The sequence below is a fragment of the Pleurodeles waltl genome, chromosome 6 (assembly GCF_031143425.1).
Source record: "Pleurodeles waltl isolate 20211129_DDA chromosome 6, aPleWal1.hap1.20221129, whole genome shotgun sequence".
Lineage (NCBI taxonomy): Eukaryota > Metazoa > Chordata > Amphibia > Caudata > Salamandridae > Pleurodeles > Pleurodeles waltl.
The window spans coordinates 617,012,323-617,029,093 of record NC_090445.1 but is presented as its reverse complement, the minus strand read 5'-3'; the positions used below and the strand labels follow the sequence as shown (position 1 = coordinate 617,029,093).

The 16,771-nt window shown below is 43.5% G+C and overlaps 1 protein-coding gene across 1 annotated transcript in view; it reads left to right on the top strand.

Moving 5' to 3' along the window:
- LGR6 (leucine rich repeat containing G protein-coupled receptor 6) overlaps window positions 1-16,771 on the top strand; it is a 404,113-nt gene that overhangs the window by 169,036 nt on the left and 218,306 nt on the right. The window contains exon 4 of the mRNA XM_069238930.1: window positions 8,199-8,270. Within this exon, the coding sequence (XP_069095031.1) occupies window positions 8,199-8,270 (72 nt within the window). The remainder of the gene's footprint in view (window positions 1-8,198; window positions 8,271-16,771) is intronic.

The window sequence follows — 16,771 nt, the reverse complement described above, 5'->3', positions numbered from 1 at the left end:
TATACTGCTGAGGCCTCCTTGTGACTCCTTGTGTCCATCACCTCTGGGTCACTCCTATGACTTCTGCAGCCTCTCTGTGTGCTGACTTCCTCTCAAGGATAGAGTCTCCTGGACCTTGCTGGTCCCCAAAAACTTGCAAATCCATCTTCAGCTCCTGCTTGCATTTGCCAGAATTAGTTGGTGGCCTCGCTGGTCACTGAGCCTCCTGCAATCCGGTGACCGACTGTGACAGCTTATATGTGACTTCTAAGATCTTCTGCAGCTCCTGGACCCTGCAGCTGGTCTTCTTCCTTCACCAAACTGATGGAACTTCACCTCTAGGAGGGTGAGCATTGCCACCTGCACCCCCTGGGCACTTCCAAGGGTGATGGACGGTGTCCCCTTCCTTCTCAAGTCTTCTACATCCAGAATCTATCCTTGGGTTTCACCAGCCTGGTCCACGGGCCACGACAGCAGCTGGGCCTCCATAGACTCCAACAAGGGTTTCTGACGTCCTTTCACCCCTATGCATCCGGGTCCCCAGGTGTTGGTACTCCTGTCTTCTGGGTATCCTTGGGTGGGGACACTCTCCAGCCTTCCTCCTTACTTTGGGTTCCCTCAGGGTCCACTGGGAAGGGTCCTATAACTCACAAATTCCAACTGCAACTTCCCTATGTTAGTCTATGGGATGACCGGGTAGGTAACTACTCTGCACCCGGTCGCAAGGAATACTTGCTGTACTTACCTCTGATGTTTTCGTTGTTCCTCAGCCCCTAGCTAACTACCACACTTACCTTGGTTTGATTTACTATTTCACATTCCACTTACTTAGTATATGGTTCCCCCCCCCCCCATGGGCCCTGGTTATAGTATGCTATTTCTGCTTTTTATTTGGTGTACATATTGTGTGTAGATATATCCAAAGGTAGATATACCAATGCTAGTCGAGTAGTTAGTGCTGTAATAAATAATCCTGTATTTTTGTAACACTTGTGTGTCTCTTTCTTGTGTGGGAGTTACTATCTGACTATTGCGGTATTGCAAGTGCCTTACATTCCTCCAGTATAAGCTTCAGCTACTCACCTCAGATACCCCTAGAGAGCTTATGCCATCTGGACACCTAAACACTATCACTGAGGGTTGCCTGGATTCAGTATAGGGTGCCACACCATAAGTGTACACCATAAACTGAGCCAGCCTCCTACCATTATATTTAGTATTAAACAAAGAAAATCGTTCTGTAAGTGTGTAATGATGCAAAAGAAACATTTCACTATCCAGTGGTTTAAATAAAAAACACAGCACATTGTAAAACAAGTTTTACTCTACTTCTAATGGATAAGCCTGTATTACGCTCCACAACAGATAACAAAAGCATATTCAGGATATGAACAACATCTCCATTTGGCTGAAGGAAATGGCTTTCAATTGCATACAGTCAAAACTGAGGTTCTAAAGATGTCTTGGGCTTGCCAACAGACCAGGTTCATTGCCCTTAAACGTTTGTCAGCTACATGTTTAGTACTACTGGACCTAGTCGAAATATTGACTTGATGAGATATACAATGAGACCATGGTTGTCACTTTGCCCAGGGTTTGTTGATACCCAGACATTACAGCTAGTATTCGGTGATGTCCGTGTATCAAAACCCAGCCACGTTCCTGGTATTGGCACAGGGTCAATGGTTCCAGCCACCAGGGTTTCTGTTTCCAATCTCCCAGTCAGGTAGCTGGTTGGCTCATGGTGACAAAGGACACACAAGGGACTCTCATTGTTCAGGTGAGTTGAGAACCTGGTTGTTTTAGGGGGCTGATGGTGGCTGTATCATTGCATGGCAAGGTCTGAGAGTACTTAGGGACACTTTTTGTCAAAGGCTAAAAACAAATGCTCGTATGTGCTATGATGATTGCAAGGTGTCCCGCAAATAGAAAAATGTTCGTGCAGTGGACATGTTTGCCACACAAAGTTACCGATCTCGGGAGGATCGCTCCTGCAGTTGATTTTCATCAGCTCTCTCTTGTCTCTGTAAGAGGTCTAAGGGGCTCTTTTGTGCTAAAGGTCAACTACTCTGGGGCACTCGGGCTGGCTGGAGTTCTTATCACAGTCAGGGCATCAGAGGCAACAGCTAGAAGGGCTGTAGGTCTTTGGGCAGAGCTTCAGTCTTGGTCCCATCCTAGGGTAGCTGGGCAGCACACACATCTACATGTCCAGGAAGCCACCACAGTAGGTCTGCACGTGTCCTTAGAGGTTTTGACAAACTGGTGTTCTAGATTTAATTTCCAGCCTCTAGCAGCAGCGCACTGCCACTCCAATTGAATGCCAGAAAACCAGGTTCTCTGGAATTGTTTCTGGTTTGTGATGTTGTAGTGTAGGACTGTGTCCCAAACAACCTGGAGGGGGAGGTGCTGTTGCTGCACAAGGTAGGCCAGTATATGTCATGTTATGCCATTGCTGGGATGATGTGTCATCAGTTTTGGATTTACTACTCTGCTTGTCTCTCTCTTTCTCTCTCTCTCCCCTTACCCCCTATCTTTCTCTCTCTCCCTCTCTCTCTCTTTGCATATTTATATGGTTCAGTAAATACATTATGTAGAACATCTGTACTAATAAACACGCATTCGCCCAACTGATGTGAGAAAAGCACTGTTGTGTAAAACAAATACACATGAAAAAAAACATGAATTAATCACGTATACAGGTGACCATAATGAAAAATGTTTTTACACTCTGTGCATCTCAGTGCGTACACTCACCATAAGTGATACAGAGGGTGACCTGTTCCTTTTTCAAAGAGGAGAAATGGGAGCAGATTTTCCGGAAAGGCCCTGTGCTCCTTGATAAATTTGGAAGGAAACTCGGGGATAGGTATACTCGGGGATAGCTATCTCAATATAAATTTGTTGACAAAGGAATATTCCAAATCTGTAACAGCGTCCCCTCCATTGCATGCTAATAGGACGCCAATGGCAGCTACCCATCGAGGTCCCCAATCTACGTCTCTCGCCTTCTCACCCCTCTCCAGGTGCACATACAAGTCCACAAGACAAACACATGGAGATCAGATGTGAAGTGAAACAGGAAAAGCTTTTGTTCGGGCGTCAAGAGAGCCCCGGTGCCCTGACAGCCCTCTTTGTATGTTTCACCGAGAGCGTCTTTAGACGCAGCGCATTCCTCCCGTGCTTTGTCCCTGAGAGCCCGGGGACCTCTCCGTCAGGGGAGGCCGGGCTGGGGAAGGTATTGTACTGCAGCTCCGGCAGCCTCGGGGCTGGGGCCTATCTCTCCTGCAGCTTCTTTCTAGGGTTTGATTTACTCTTAGCAATGGCTCTGGACAATGGAGCCCTGCCTGTGCTGCACCTGTCTGTCGAGACTCCTCGGGGCCTCAGGAAGCTCTCAATAAACTGCCTTTCCAAGTCAGGAAAGAAGAAAGTCAAAGGGAATAATAAAGGCTGTGGACATTCATTGCCAAAATGTATTAGTAAATTGTCCGAAACTGGACATTCGTTGGCCTGATGTCTCTCTATAAAGAAAAACAGCTGGCAAAGTGTGCTGCACACTTCTCTCTGGGTTGGAGACAAGAAGCAGCACATATTCTCGTGTATCACTTTTAATTAATGTATCCCCCATGAAACTGCATGTGACGCGTCTGAACATAATCTGGTATTGACACACCACCCTTCTTGCAATTTTTAAGTGCAAGTCCTGAAATACATGAAATTGCCTACACACTTTCCTATTTTTCTACCGCGTTTGTTTACACTGTTTGTTGCCTCGCCCACTTTGGATCATATTTAGAGTTTGGCATAAAGAATACTCCGTCAAATCATGATGGCCATCCTGTCCGCCATATTGCATGTGCCATAGGCTATAATAAAACACTTGTAATACAAATGATGAGCTATTTGCCATTTTTGTGTTGGACTATCCTAAAGTCTAAATAAGGCCCTTTGTTGATTGGTACACTGAAGTACTGTCCAGGCATCAGCGTGGCTCACACCAATAATGAGATATACATCGAAGGGGATATGTTCTTCTACTAGTTACTGCCTGTTATGCCAGCTGGCATGTAGGGCAGCACCAAAGCGCCTCCTTTTTAGGGGCGAGCGCAAAGTGCTCCGTCCCCTAATGTCATCTCTCTTAGGGCTTCTAACCACTCACTCCCATGTCACGTCAGTCCCTTACATTGGTTTGTGGGCTTGCCTTTTAAAACCTGCTAGCTTTCATTTGTGAAAGGCATGCATACATCATGCCTTTTCTGGTGTTTGGCCCTCCTCGATCGCACCGACTAACTACTGGAAACATACGAGGCTCCATGTTTTCCGTATGGTTTCTGGACTACTTTTTCTCTTTATTTAGTAGCGCGATCGCGTTGTTTTTTACACAGCGCAATCGTACAATTTTTTTTTTCTTCCATTTAATGTGGCAAGAAAAGTTCGGTTAAGAGTTTACAATGCGAATAGCTCTAAGTCGGCGAAATGTAAGACCTGTTGCATTGCAAATGCTGGTTTGCTTATGTTGCGCAAGTTTCTGTCTAGTGCCATGGATGTTGTTTTTCTAGTTGCCACAAAGTCTTTTTGAAACAGACCTTTGGCCATGACTTTCCTTTGTGCGTTGGTACGGAGTAGCTTGGTGATCTGAGGGAAGAGCTGCAAAACTGGAACTAGCATGCAATGAACCCAGTTGCTCTGCATTTGGTTTTCTGTACTTAGTTTTTCCAGATCCCAAAGTCCTGGGTTGTTAGTCCAAACATTTTTGCTGAATTCTGTCTCCGTGTCACAGAAGTGCGTTCAAATTCGCATTAAGGGGTTAGACTATGGGCGGTGGACGGTTTTACTTTGAGCATGCTGCTTTATTTTGATAGTGCTCTCTGCAGCTTGCCTGCCCTTGATGATTCAGAGCTTCCTTGAAAATGAACTGGTCGAATTTCCAGGGTTTCTTCCACATTACAAGAAGGTTGATGGCATTTCTTACTAAGAGTAAAAAGAGCCGACCTCTGCTGCATCTGAGGGATAGGGAAATTGACAGATGCAGCGATAGGGCTCCTGTGTAATCACAGCATGATATCGACTGAGACTGGGTCGGGGGAAGAGGCTGCATACTCTTCCCTTTGTCTGCAGTTCTAAATGAAGTCTGCCTGTTAGCACAGATGGCATCATTCAGTATGCCTCATCCACAAGTCAATGTACAGTCAGTTTCCCAGCCATTGACCAAGAGTGGATTTGCCCTCTCAGCCACAGGGGTCACTGTTGCACAGGCCTAACATCCTTACATCCTGAGTCGCTCATCAGTGGAAGGAAAGTGAATGAAGAAAAATACCACCTGTTCCAATGAGTCAGTCCACCTAGGTACTCTGCTTGTTGTAGTATCTGTAGACAATATTCACTGCCCTGGAGGAAGGGTACAGCATGAAAGCCGCTAAAAGCAGAATTTGGGAGGGGTATGGAGGGTGGCAAAGAAAGCGCCAGGCATACCAGCATGGCAGGGCAGCCTGTGAGGAAGCAGAGAATATAAAATAAAGTGCAGTATACTAGTTTCTTTCTAATAACTGTCAATGTACAGTTGCATTTCGAGTTTCCATCCAAACACTGCATGCCTCACGTAGATACCAGACAAGTCTTACAGCAAATTGCCCAATAATAATGATTTACTTTTGCAGTTGGTGTACAGGCCAGTGTCATCTGACAAAGTCTGAATGGCGATGACCAAGGCCTTGCATGCTGTCATAAGATTTACTTTTTGACGTGATGAGGCAGCTCCAGATTCTCCAGACCACACCATCCAAGGTCACTAGCCCTTCCCAAAGGATGGTCAGCCTTGCAGATACACTCACAGTGCAGCAAGAGCCACACCGTAAGTGCCACTTGAGGGCCGGTGTAGTCTGTGACTGCCTTTCCCGAAAGTGGACATCGAGTGCTTTCTTAAGGAGCAAGATGACAACTTCTTGGAAATAGGTTGTGGCAGATGAGCTGCCACTTTGTGTTCCTCTACAGCCATAGTAAGCGCTAACTTGCTTGCTTTCTATGTGTTCAGGGCTAAATGCCTTGAGCATCTTACATGCCCTCCATATACTTCCACATGTAAACTCCTGCACAGGTGAGTCCTCTCAGAAATGCTGCCTGGGCTCCCATCTGTGATTGCACTCTGCAGGTTGGAAAATAAACTGCCAATGACCTTCCCTTTGTCTAAGTACATGTCTGAGAGGTCCATAAACACACTGTCTTCAGGCATTGGAACTAGTGACCCAATGTGTTCCTACACTGCCAGTATCCCTCACACACCACTTCAGTGGAAGGGACTCTTGGGGAGCTTTCACACATGCCCAGACCCTCCTTCTCGAGGATCTGTAGTTGTCCATTTTGCAAAGGTCTCTTTGTGGGAGCTTGATGACAAACGGCTCTCAAGATTCCATTAATTTGCCTGTGCGTGCATTCCTTCCCCTAACTCTGTTGTGGTCAATAACCCCCCCCCCCCCCCCACCCCCCACCATTCCATATGCTTTTTAGCTTTCTGCATATTGTTTGCACTGAAATACATTGAACTCTCAAGGTCACGGACTAAGGAAGGCCCACTGCCTGATTCCTACACTGAGCATCAGCAAGGCAGAAGTGTTCTGTGTTTATGTCAATTTCGTATAATCACACACACAAGCTCGAACTACGAGGCTTACAATGGATTACTGAGCAATAAACAAAAACTGCAGCGCCTAAGTCTTATTGATGACAGATTTGCTTACCAAGAGCATAGAGTGAACCATATAAAAGAAAAGCTCAGAAAATGAAATATGGGTACACAAAATCGAGGTACAAAATTGCTATATGGTCTGGTGGATTTGTTGAGAAGAGGAACCTATGCTTTCTGTCTTGCAGAACCCAGAGCTGTAGTTTCTAACAGGAATCACCCATGAAGTGAAATCAATTACATCTAATTTTGGGTTATACTTCTAGCTAGAGACCTTGCAACCCAAATTCTCATTGTTAGGTGTCAGAAAAGTGATCTCTTCTGACTTCCCGTCTTCTGATAGCCTGACCACTATTGTCTGTAGTCCCTTCAATTGTACAAGCCACAGGTTGCAGGTGATCATTTCAGTATGGAATAGGTAGAGAGTTTTGTTTTCAGAAGTATTAGAGCAGACTTAATTGGATCTGGCGTGCCCTGTCAAAACAACGTCATTGATGTATTTATCATTTGTATGTAGATCAGTCCACAGCAAAGCCCTTACATTTGGAAATTGAAAACTGGGGCAGAGGAGAGAATTTGATACACCATTGTATGTTTCCTCCTCTTAAGTTGTTTCTCCTGCTATACCTTTTCTTGTTGCTGAGGATTCAACTTGACTATAGCACAATATGTGTGTGTCGACTATCACCCACTAGCAGGTTATTTTTTCTTGAGGTTATGTGCTTACTTTTCCAAGCCCCGAATTCATTAATTTCATAAGGAAATAAAGGACCCTGACAGAGAGTTTGCATGCTTCCCAATTACATGTTTATGAAGATCATCGAGGACACATTGTCATTGCATCATGTCAAATGAAGCCCTCTGCATTCCATTCTAAATTCAAGACTACATATGACTGAATCCCCAAAAAAACAGAACCAGCGACTGATGCATGGAATCAGAAAACTTGAAGTCTCTGCATATGTCAATACTCAAATGTAATTGAAATCATTTATAACCACCGTGATGCAATCAGTGTGAAAGTACAAATGTTTTCCTAGCTGTTTAGTTATGTATTTATCATGGTTCTACATCACCAATCTTCAATAACAATTGTTCAACAGTTCTGAAAAGCTCGATTATAAGGGTCAATCTTTATCTGATTTCAAATTCTATGATGTCACTAGGGTTAAAAGATAAGAGTTATGATTCCTGTAACCCTTAATATAAAGTTGAATTGACGTTACTAATGGACGCGTTCGAATTAAGTAGGAAAAACATATATCGGTAAGTTTTGCATTTGAACAACGAAATATCTTTCAAATGTAGTTGCAACATAACAGGGGAATGTATTAAAAGACAATTGGATCATTAGAAAATGAGCAGTAACATAATGAGTTTCTTATACGTGGAGATACTATCAAATCTGTTTTCAGTCATTTTTTAAAGTCTGTTTTCTTTAGTTGTGTCAATGTATTTCCTATATTCTGTACGTCATCCATAATTTATTTCTGTTTATTTTCTATTATTTGTTAACTAATTTATTTTTTACTTAAATTTCAAGGATGCTGCAGAACAACCAGCTGTGGGGAATCCCCTCTGAAGCCCTGTGGGACCTTCCGAATCTCCAGTCTCTGTAAGTCAATGTGACACAGGTCACAGGGCATACCCTATGGCCATCACATGTAACTTTACACGTAATAAGGAGAGATATTGGGTCGTAAAGTATGGTCTGTTTTGGTTTTTGTAAACGAGTCTGAAAGATCTTGTTGTGGACCAACAAAAAGCAGACCCATTCAGTAAAAAGGATAACAAGTCACAAGAGCAGACCAGCCACGGTATCCGTATCTGCCACATTTGCACCCAATAAAGAAACTATCTTTCATAGGGAATGCTAGAAGGATCTTAAAATCCTTACACAAAATATGTTTCCAGCTGTATATGGTGGCTTGGCACTCTTCTGATCAATGTGGATCTGCAAGGTCTCAAGCATATTGTAGGAGATTCATCTGTTTTTGTTTGTGCTGTGCGGAGTGTGGGTGTGGCCCTAGGTAGGTGTGTCTCCTCTCACCTTGTGCAAGAGTTTAAGAACTGTGCCAGTGCTTGCACCATTACCTTCAAGTGATTTATGTTCTTCTTCATTTATTTGTACATCAACATTTGCTTTACGTGTAAGCATTGGTTTCAACCTCCCTCAACTTTACAGGGACCAACCCTTATGTTTGTTTTCCACTACGTGCCCCAAAGCCCTACTGCCATCTTCAGGCTAAGTTTACCAGAAGACTGGTAGTCACTATGGGCCTTGTGTACAAAGATCTGGTTTTGCGACTCGCAAACTGCGAGTCTTAGTGACTCACAATTTGCGACTCGCAAAAACGGATGTACAACAGTGTACTTTACACTGTTTGCAATTCCCAATGGGTTCGCAAATGACCTACCTCATGAATATTCATGAGGTAGGTCGCAATATGCGACCCCATTGGGAATGGCCACCTTCACAGGGCTGGTGACCTGCTGGAGACAGCAGACCACCATGTCTGTGACTGCTTTTAAATAAAACAGTTTAAATGCAGCCCGTTTTCCCTAAAGGAAAACGAGATGCATTTCAAAAACAAAAATGAAAAGTTTTCTTTTCATTTTTTCAGAGCAGGTAGTGGTCCGTGGGACCACTGCCTGCTCTGAAAAAATATTTTTGCTGCCATTCACAAAGGGGAAGGGGTCCCGTGAGGACCCCTTCCCGTTTGCGAATAGGTTAGCACCAGTTTCAAACTGGTGCTAACTGTGATTGTTTTGCGACCGCATTCGCGGTCACAAAACAATCATACATACCATTTGGATTCGGTATTAGGAAGGGACGCCCTTAACAAGCCTCTTCCTAATACTGAATTGCAAAACCCAAAATGCGATTCGGCAACAAGTTACCGAATCGCAGTTTGGGCTTTGTACATCCCAAAAAGCATGTTTCAAGTCGCAAAAGGGCCGATTCTGTGACATGCTTCGTACATCTGGCCCTATGTTTCTATTCCTCCCTCCTAATGGCTAAATTTGAAAAATAAACACGCAATTTTCTTTGACTACTCCCTAGCCACCGCTATTAGTTGTAGGAACTACACCAGTGTTAAATTAAAATGAAGTAGCATTTACCAAAGTATCACAGCGCATAGAAACAGCAACATTCATATGTATGAAGGCGTGAACATTTCTGTCTGAATCTTATTGACAGCACACACAATAAGACTGTCAAGGGGTACACTGTCAGCAAGGATCGGAGAAGCAAGGCTGCAGTCGACTTGGCCTGTTAGACAGGAAAATATTGGGAGGGTTATATTGTGCAATAAACCATTAAGGTTACATTTACCGAACGAGATTCCAGAAGATGTCCCAGGTCGAATGTAGAACTGGCGTGGAATACGCAGAGGGCACTGAAGAGCAATTCAGTTGCCTTTTGAATGCAAAACCACTAGTTACAGTGCACAAATGTCCACCTTGTATTACAGTGGGTGCACTGCAAACCCATGCGAGTCTCGAGGGAAAGGTAGCATCAAAGCGATACCTCCCAACCCGTACTTCTGGCTTGCAGAGGAATGTACCAGTGCTGTGTGACTGTTTCTATGACCAGAATCTGTTGAATAGTTCTCGTCTGCTGAAAGCTGGAGGCAGTCGGAGACAACCACTCTCAAAGTGTAAACTGTCAGGGACAGCTGCCACTGTTTGTGAATTCCCATTATCAGAGGGCGCAGAATGGAGTTCCTGTGGTTAGCTGCTTGGACCCCCGCATCTTTGGCACTGTGCTGGTGTGTGTGGCATTGCACTGAAAGGGTAAAAGTCTGCATGGAGGTCTATTATGCCTCGCAGGTCTTAGTCCCCACATTCGCAGGTTGGCACAATATACTGTACATTGGAGGCTGACTGTGTACACAGATCCTTTTACCCCTTTAGTGCGGGCATCGGCCACTGGCTGACGCTCGCACTACCTCCCTGGTGCGGGTCACTACCAGTGGGCGACACCGGGGAGGGGGTTTGAATATCCTCGGGTGCTCTGCACCCGAGGATTTTCTTTTTATTTTTTTCAGCCCTGGGAGACACGGAAGAGCTTCCGTGTGTTCCCCTGCCCCCCACCCGCCCATTTGTGACATCAGCGCGTCACAGTGTTGTTTTCCCCATCGGCCGCTTCCTGCTCCGATGGGGAAAACGGCCCCAAACAGCCTTCCCCACGTTCGGGAAGGCCTCGTATGAAAGGGGAGACTCTCCCCTTTCATACAAGGCCTTCCTGAACGCGTTTCCTGGCCCCCGATCGCAGGCCAGGAAACGCCACTAGACACCAGGGATTTCACTTGGGTGGTCGGTCCCCCTAGGAAAACGGGCCGCCCCCAACCCCCCTCTCCCCCCAAGGGCCATATTGTTAAAATTTAATGTTGGGGCCCCCTGGGGCTAATTCTTAAAAAAAAAAAAAATAAGGCCATATTTTTCAATTTCGATGTTGGGGCACCCTGGGGGGGGTGCGATCGCGCCACCCCATGGGCTAATTAAAAAAAAAAAAAAAAAAAAAAAAATATTTGACAGGGGGTCACCCATAGGCAGGGCAACCCCCTGTGGGGGCATTTTTTTTTTTTTTTTTTTTTGTAGGGTTTCCCTGGTGGCCATTTTGGGCCCCAAAGAAACCCTACAACTACGGAAAAAAATATATATATATAGATATATCAATCCATGTAGATAGATATGTCTATCTACATGGATATATCTATAGATAGATCTATATATATATATATATATATATATATATGTGTGTGTATATATATATATCCATGTAGATAGATATATCTATATAGAGATCTATATATATTATATATATCACTTTTGTCAGTGCATGTGTGGTTTCCCTGGGGGCTGCAATCAGCCCCCAGGAAAACCAGACCCACATATAAAAGTGATCTATATATATATATATATATATATATATATATATATATATATTTGCCACCAGTTGTCTTGCAGTTGCAGCTTGCGTCTTCAAAGCAGTGCACATACTTCAACTGACGCATTTCATCTGTAACTTTTAGGCAGCAATAAAGAAATCAAGTAAGTCTTGTGATTATGTTTCTGCTACAAAAGGATCAGACTTTTGTCTAGTGGCAGTTTTAGTGCCATAAAGAAGCGCAGAAGGTTTATATGACTACTGCAAAGAGCAAATCTGTATTTTAAGTAAATAGCTGAGTACGTTAGTAAAGTCAGCCACTACCTGCGCTATAATACAAATGAAATGTATGTGAGGGGTGGCTATGGAGAGATGAAGAACACGTTTGCTGGGTCGTAATGAGGGAATCCGAGGAGGAGGACATGGGAGTGGGAGCACCAATAATGATTGTTGGACTGGGCGCAGGAGGTGCTAAAGACTGTGACAAATGGTATGTGACAAGGTGTTTGAGTGTCTTGAAAGAACGTGCTGATTGAGGGAAGAAGCACAGGTAAGGTGGCCTCTACTGTTGCACGTATCACACACACACACCAGCAATTTTGTGACTGTCTATGTAGGCTACTGTTTTAGAACAGCAGTTTAGTCAATAGCAGAGATGGCATCTTGATGGATGACTGCTGCTGACGTCACTCTGGTTATAGAGGACAGCTCTGACATAGGATCAGAGACTGAGACAGCAGATACTGAGAGAGCATCTGAGGGATAGGACAATGGCACAGACTCTGGGAGTGATTTTTCAGTTGGAGGAGTCCCATTGGATAACTCCTTCCAGTAAATTGTGAGGTAGGTGATGAGGGCAGTCCTGTTGTCCCTTCGCAAGCACAGTCTTTGCAACAGGACACAGTCTCTGCAACAGGACAATAGTGGGTTAGCCCAACCCAGAGAGCAGCTGAATGCGGGGACAAGCACAGAGAGGGTGCTCTCTTGGGAGCTCCCAAATTTAGTTCAGCCCCGAATTCCACTGCCCAAATTGTATTGTGGAGACATTAAAATTATCTATCACAAAACAAACTGGTTTTGTAAGGCAGGCACCTGTGGTTTTGGTCCTGGGTTCGGCGGCTATATAGGGAAACATACTAAACCCAAACATTTCTGGAAACTAGATATTCGGGGGAGTCCACAGAGGTGTGACTTGTGTGGATTCCCCAAAGTTTTCTTACCCAAAATACCCTGCAAAGCTGAAATGTTGAATAAAAACTAATTTTTTCTTACATTTCTGTCACACAAACTACAGGAATATGTTGCGATCCACAAAATTCCTACCACCCAGTGATTCCTCACCTGTCCTGATAAAAACACTACCCCACTTGAGTGCCTATACCTAGTGCCTGCGTAAGAAATGCATCACCCCAGGGTCAACAGTTGCCTCATGTAAGTACCAACATTGACCGTTGTGTGATCTATTCCTGTCACGGGCACTAGGCCTACCCACACAAGTGAGGTACCATTTTTATTGGTAGACTTGGGGGAATGCTGGGTGGAAGGACATTTGTGGCTCCTCTCAGATTCCAGAACTTTCTGTCTCCGAAATGTGTGGAAAAAGTGTTTTTTGGCCACATTTTGAGGTTTGTAAAGGATTCTGGGTAATAGAACCTGATCAGAGTCCCACAAGTAACCCCATCTTGGATTCCCCTAGGTGTCTAGTTTTCAAAACTGTGCAGGTTTGCTAGGTTTCCCTAGGTGCCTGCTGAGCTATAGGCCAAAATCCACAGCTAAGCACTTTGCAAAAAACAGCTCTGTTTTCTTTGTCAAAATGTGATGTGTCCATGTTGTGTTTTGGGGCATTTCCTGTCGCGGGCACTAGGCCTACCCCCACAAGTGAGGTATCATTTTTATCGGGAGACTTGGGGAAACGCTGGGTGGAAGGAAATTTGTGGCTCCTCTCAGATTTCAAAACTTTCTGTCACCGAAATGTGAGGAAAAGGTGTTTTTTTGGCCACATTTTGAGGATTGCAAAGGATTCTGGGTAACAGAACATGATCAGAGCCCCTCAAGTCAGCCCATCCTGGATTCCCCTAGGTGTCTAGTTTTAAAAAAATGTGCAGGTTTTGTAGGTTTCCCTAGGTGAGCTAGAGGCCAAAATCTACAGTTAGGCACTTTGCAAAAACACGTCAGATTTCAATGTAAAAATGTGATGTGTCCATGTTGCCTTTCCTGTCGCGTGCATTAGGCCTACCCACGCAAGTGCGGTACCATTTTTATCGGGAGACTTGGGGGAATACAGAATAGCACAACAAGTGTTATTGCCCCTTGTCTTTCTCTACATTGTTTCCTTCCAAAAGTAAGACAATGTGTAAAAAAGACATCTATTTGAGAAATGGCCTGTAATTCACATGCTAGTATGGGCACCCCGGAATTCAGAGATGGGCAAATAACTACTGCTGCTCAATACCTTATCTTATGCCCATTTTGGAAATACAAAGTTTTTCTTGATTCCTATTTTTCACTCTTTATATTTCAGCAATTGAATTGCTGTATACCCGGTATAGAAAGAAATCCCATTGCAAGGTGCAGCTCATTTATTGGCTCCTGGTACCTCGGGATCTTGATAAACCTACAAGCTATATATATCCCTGCAACCAGAAGATTCCAGCACACGTAACGGTATATTGCTTTAAAAAATCTGACATTGCAGGAAAAAGTTACAGAGTAAAACGCTGAGAAAAATGGCTGTTTTTTTCAGCTCAATTTCAATATTTTTTTTCAGCTGTTATTTTCTGTAGGAAAACCTTGTAGGATCTACACAAATGACCCCTTGCTGTATTCAGAATTTTGTCTACTTTTCAGAAATGCTTAGCTGTCCGGGATCCAGTATTGGTTTCATACCCATTCCTGTCACTAACTGGAAGGAGGCTGAAAGCACCAGAAATAGTAAAAATGGGGTATGTTCCAGTAAAATGCCAAAATTGTGTTGCAAAATGTGGTTTTCTGATTCAAGTCTACCTGTTCCTGAAAGCTGGGAAGATGGTGATTTTAGCACCACAAACCTTTTGTTGATGCCATTTTCAGGGAAAAAAGCACAAGCCTTCTTCGGCAGCCCTTTTTTCCCATTTTGTTGAAAAAAACTAAATTTTATGTGTATTTTGGCTAATGTCTTGGTCTCCTCCAGGGGAACCCAGAAACTCTGGGTACCTTTAGAATCCCTAGGATGTTGGGAAAAAAGGACGCAAATTTGGCGTGGATAGCTTATGTGGACAAAAAGTTATGAAGGCCTAAGCACGAACTACGCCAAATAGCCAAAAAAGGGCTCAGCACTGGGGGGTAAAAGGCCCAGCAGCTAAGAGGTTAACAGCTCCAAATCACATGGCTAATTAGTGGCTTTGTTGCAATGCTGTGCTTCGTTGAGAGGGCCAGTTAGTATATAGGGTCACAACAGGTAAAGCTCAGGTGTTACCGGGAGCTTGACTGGAACAGAAGGAAATCAGACACAACCAAATCTATGCCAGAAACAGAGGTAAGATCCCAGACCAAAAATGAAGACAGTAGGGAGATTATTTACAAACTTCACTTTGTAGTACCTAAAGTAGTACTGTAGCAGTATTAATCAGTTAACAAACTGGCAACCTGACACCTCTACCTCTCCTATTTCTTCTGTGCGGAGATCCATCCAACATGGGAAGAGATCTCTGCACACATACAAATACATTTTGGTAGCAAAAGTGATAGGGACGGGGGGAGTAGCTTGAAAATGGGTATGCATATTGCTTAATGAGAGGGTTTTATGGAAATTTAAGGAGGAATTTAGGGAACAACATATTAATATAAAGACACACCTACATAAGAATAATACCATTGCTACTCATAAAGCACACTTCTAAAGTTACTATAGCAATAACAGGGAGAAAGTAGGCTCAAGGGCACCCCAGCTACGCCTTGCAGTAAGTCAAGCAGCACGCATTTATATGTTTGCATAATTAAAGGTGGCCCAGTACACCATCCACATATATCATACTGAGAAATTTTTTCACTACCATAATATCGCAGTCAACTATTCTATGCTCTACTTCTTATTTAATTTACACTTCCCTTTCACAATCATTGTATCACTCTTACCGGTGAGCACTAAAGTTAAATCAGTCACATGGTACACTAAATATTTCAACATACACTGTACCACCCCAGATTGTTAATATATCACGCCACAATCCACTCCTCGAATCATCAATTCCCTTTCCCCAATGTTTTAGCATTTTCCACTTGTGGATTTGTGCTCTCCATATGCAGATTCATGTTAAGTGTGCAGATGTCTCTGCCCCAGTTGGAGACATTTCAAGTAAATGGAACATAATATATGGTCTTAAAGTTACTTCAGAAATTGTGTTGTTGAAGGCTTCACTCCCTTATTAGAGGATGTTGAGACTTATAGGTCTATACCTAGGTTTAAAAATACACTCAGAAATGGCAAAGAGCAAAAAAGTGTAGAATTACACTTCGGTGTAGTGGTAAATATACATGTGAGTAAATATACACTTGTTTATTTACTTTTGTGAATCCAGCCCTATGGCTTGCATACATTTTAGCTTTGGGCTACATGCTTTTTCAGTCTTGCGTTTCCAAGATTGAGAGGAGAGTACCACATGTTGCTCAAGCTTACATGGTGAAAAGCAGAAGAGTGGTCGTTCTGTCTTATAATAAAATATTTACTTTACAGCTCTGGATGTCTCCATTCTGCAGTTGACATTGTTTGAAAACAAATTAACTCTTCCAAGGATCTTAAAGTAAACCATAGTTTTGGCTTATTCCTCCAACATCTGAATTCATATTCTTTTAAACATTGCCCCAGTAGTGTTAATATTGGTTGGATGAGAATTAAATTAAAATTATAAATAAATCAGGATAATACAGTAAGTTCTGCAGCAGTAGCTGGTTTATTTATTCCCCACAGCCCTCTCACATGATCTGAAGACCAGTTCCCCTATATAACAATCATTAAACATAACTCTTACCAATACTGTAAAAGACCCAGAGAGAGACCAGCAACACCCACCAAAACATAGCCGTGATTTGGGAGGTTGACTTTCAATCTAAAGCAGGTCAGATTTGAGGAAGACTAGTGTTGGATCCAATGTCATACACCTTGGGGTGATATTCATGTCTTGTCCTCCCTTCTGTACAGCATCTCATCTGAATTTGTTCTGCTCCACAATGGAAAGAGCATAGTG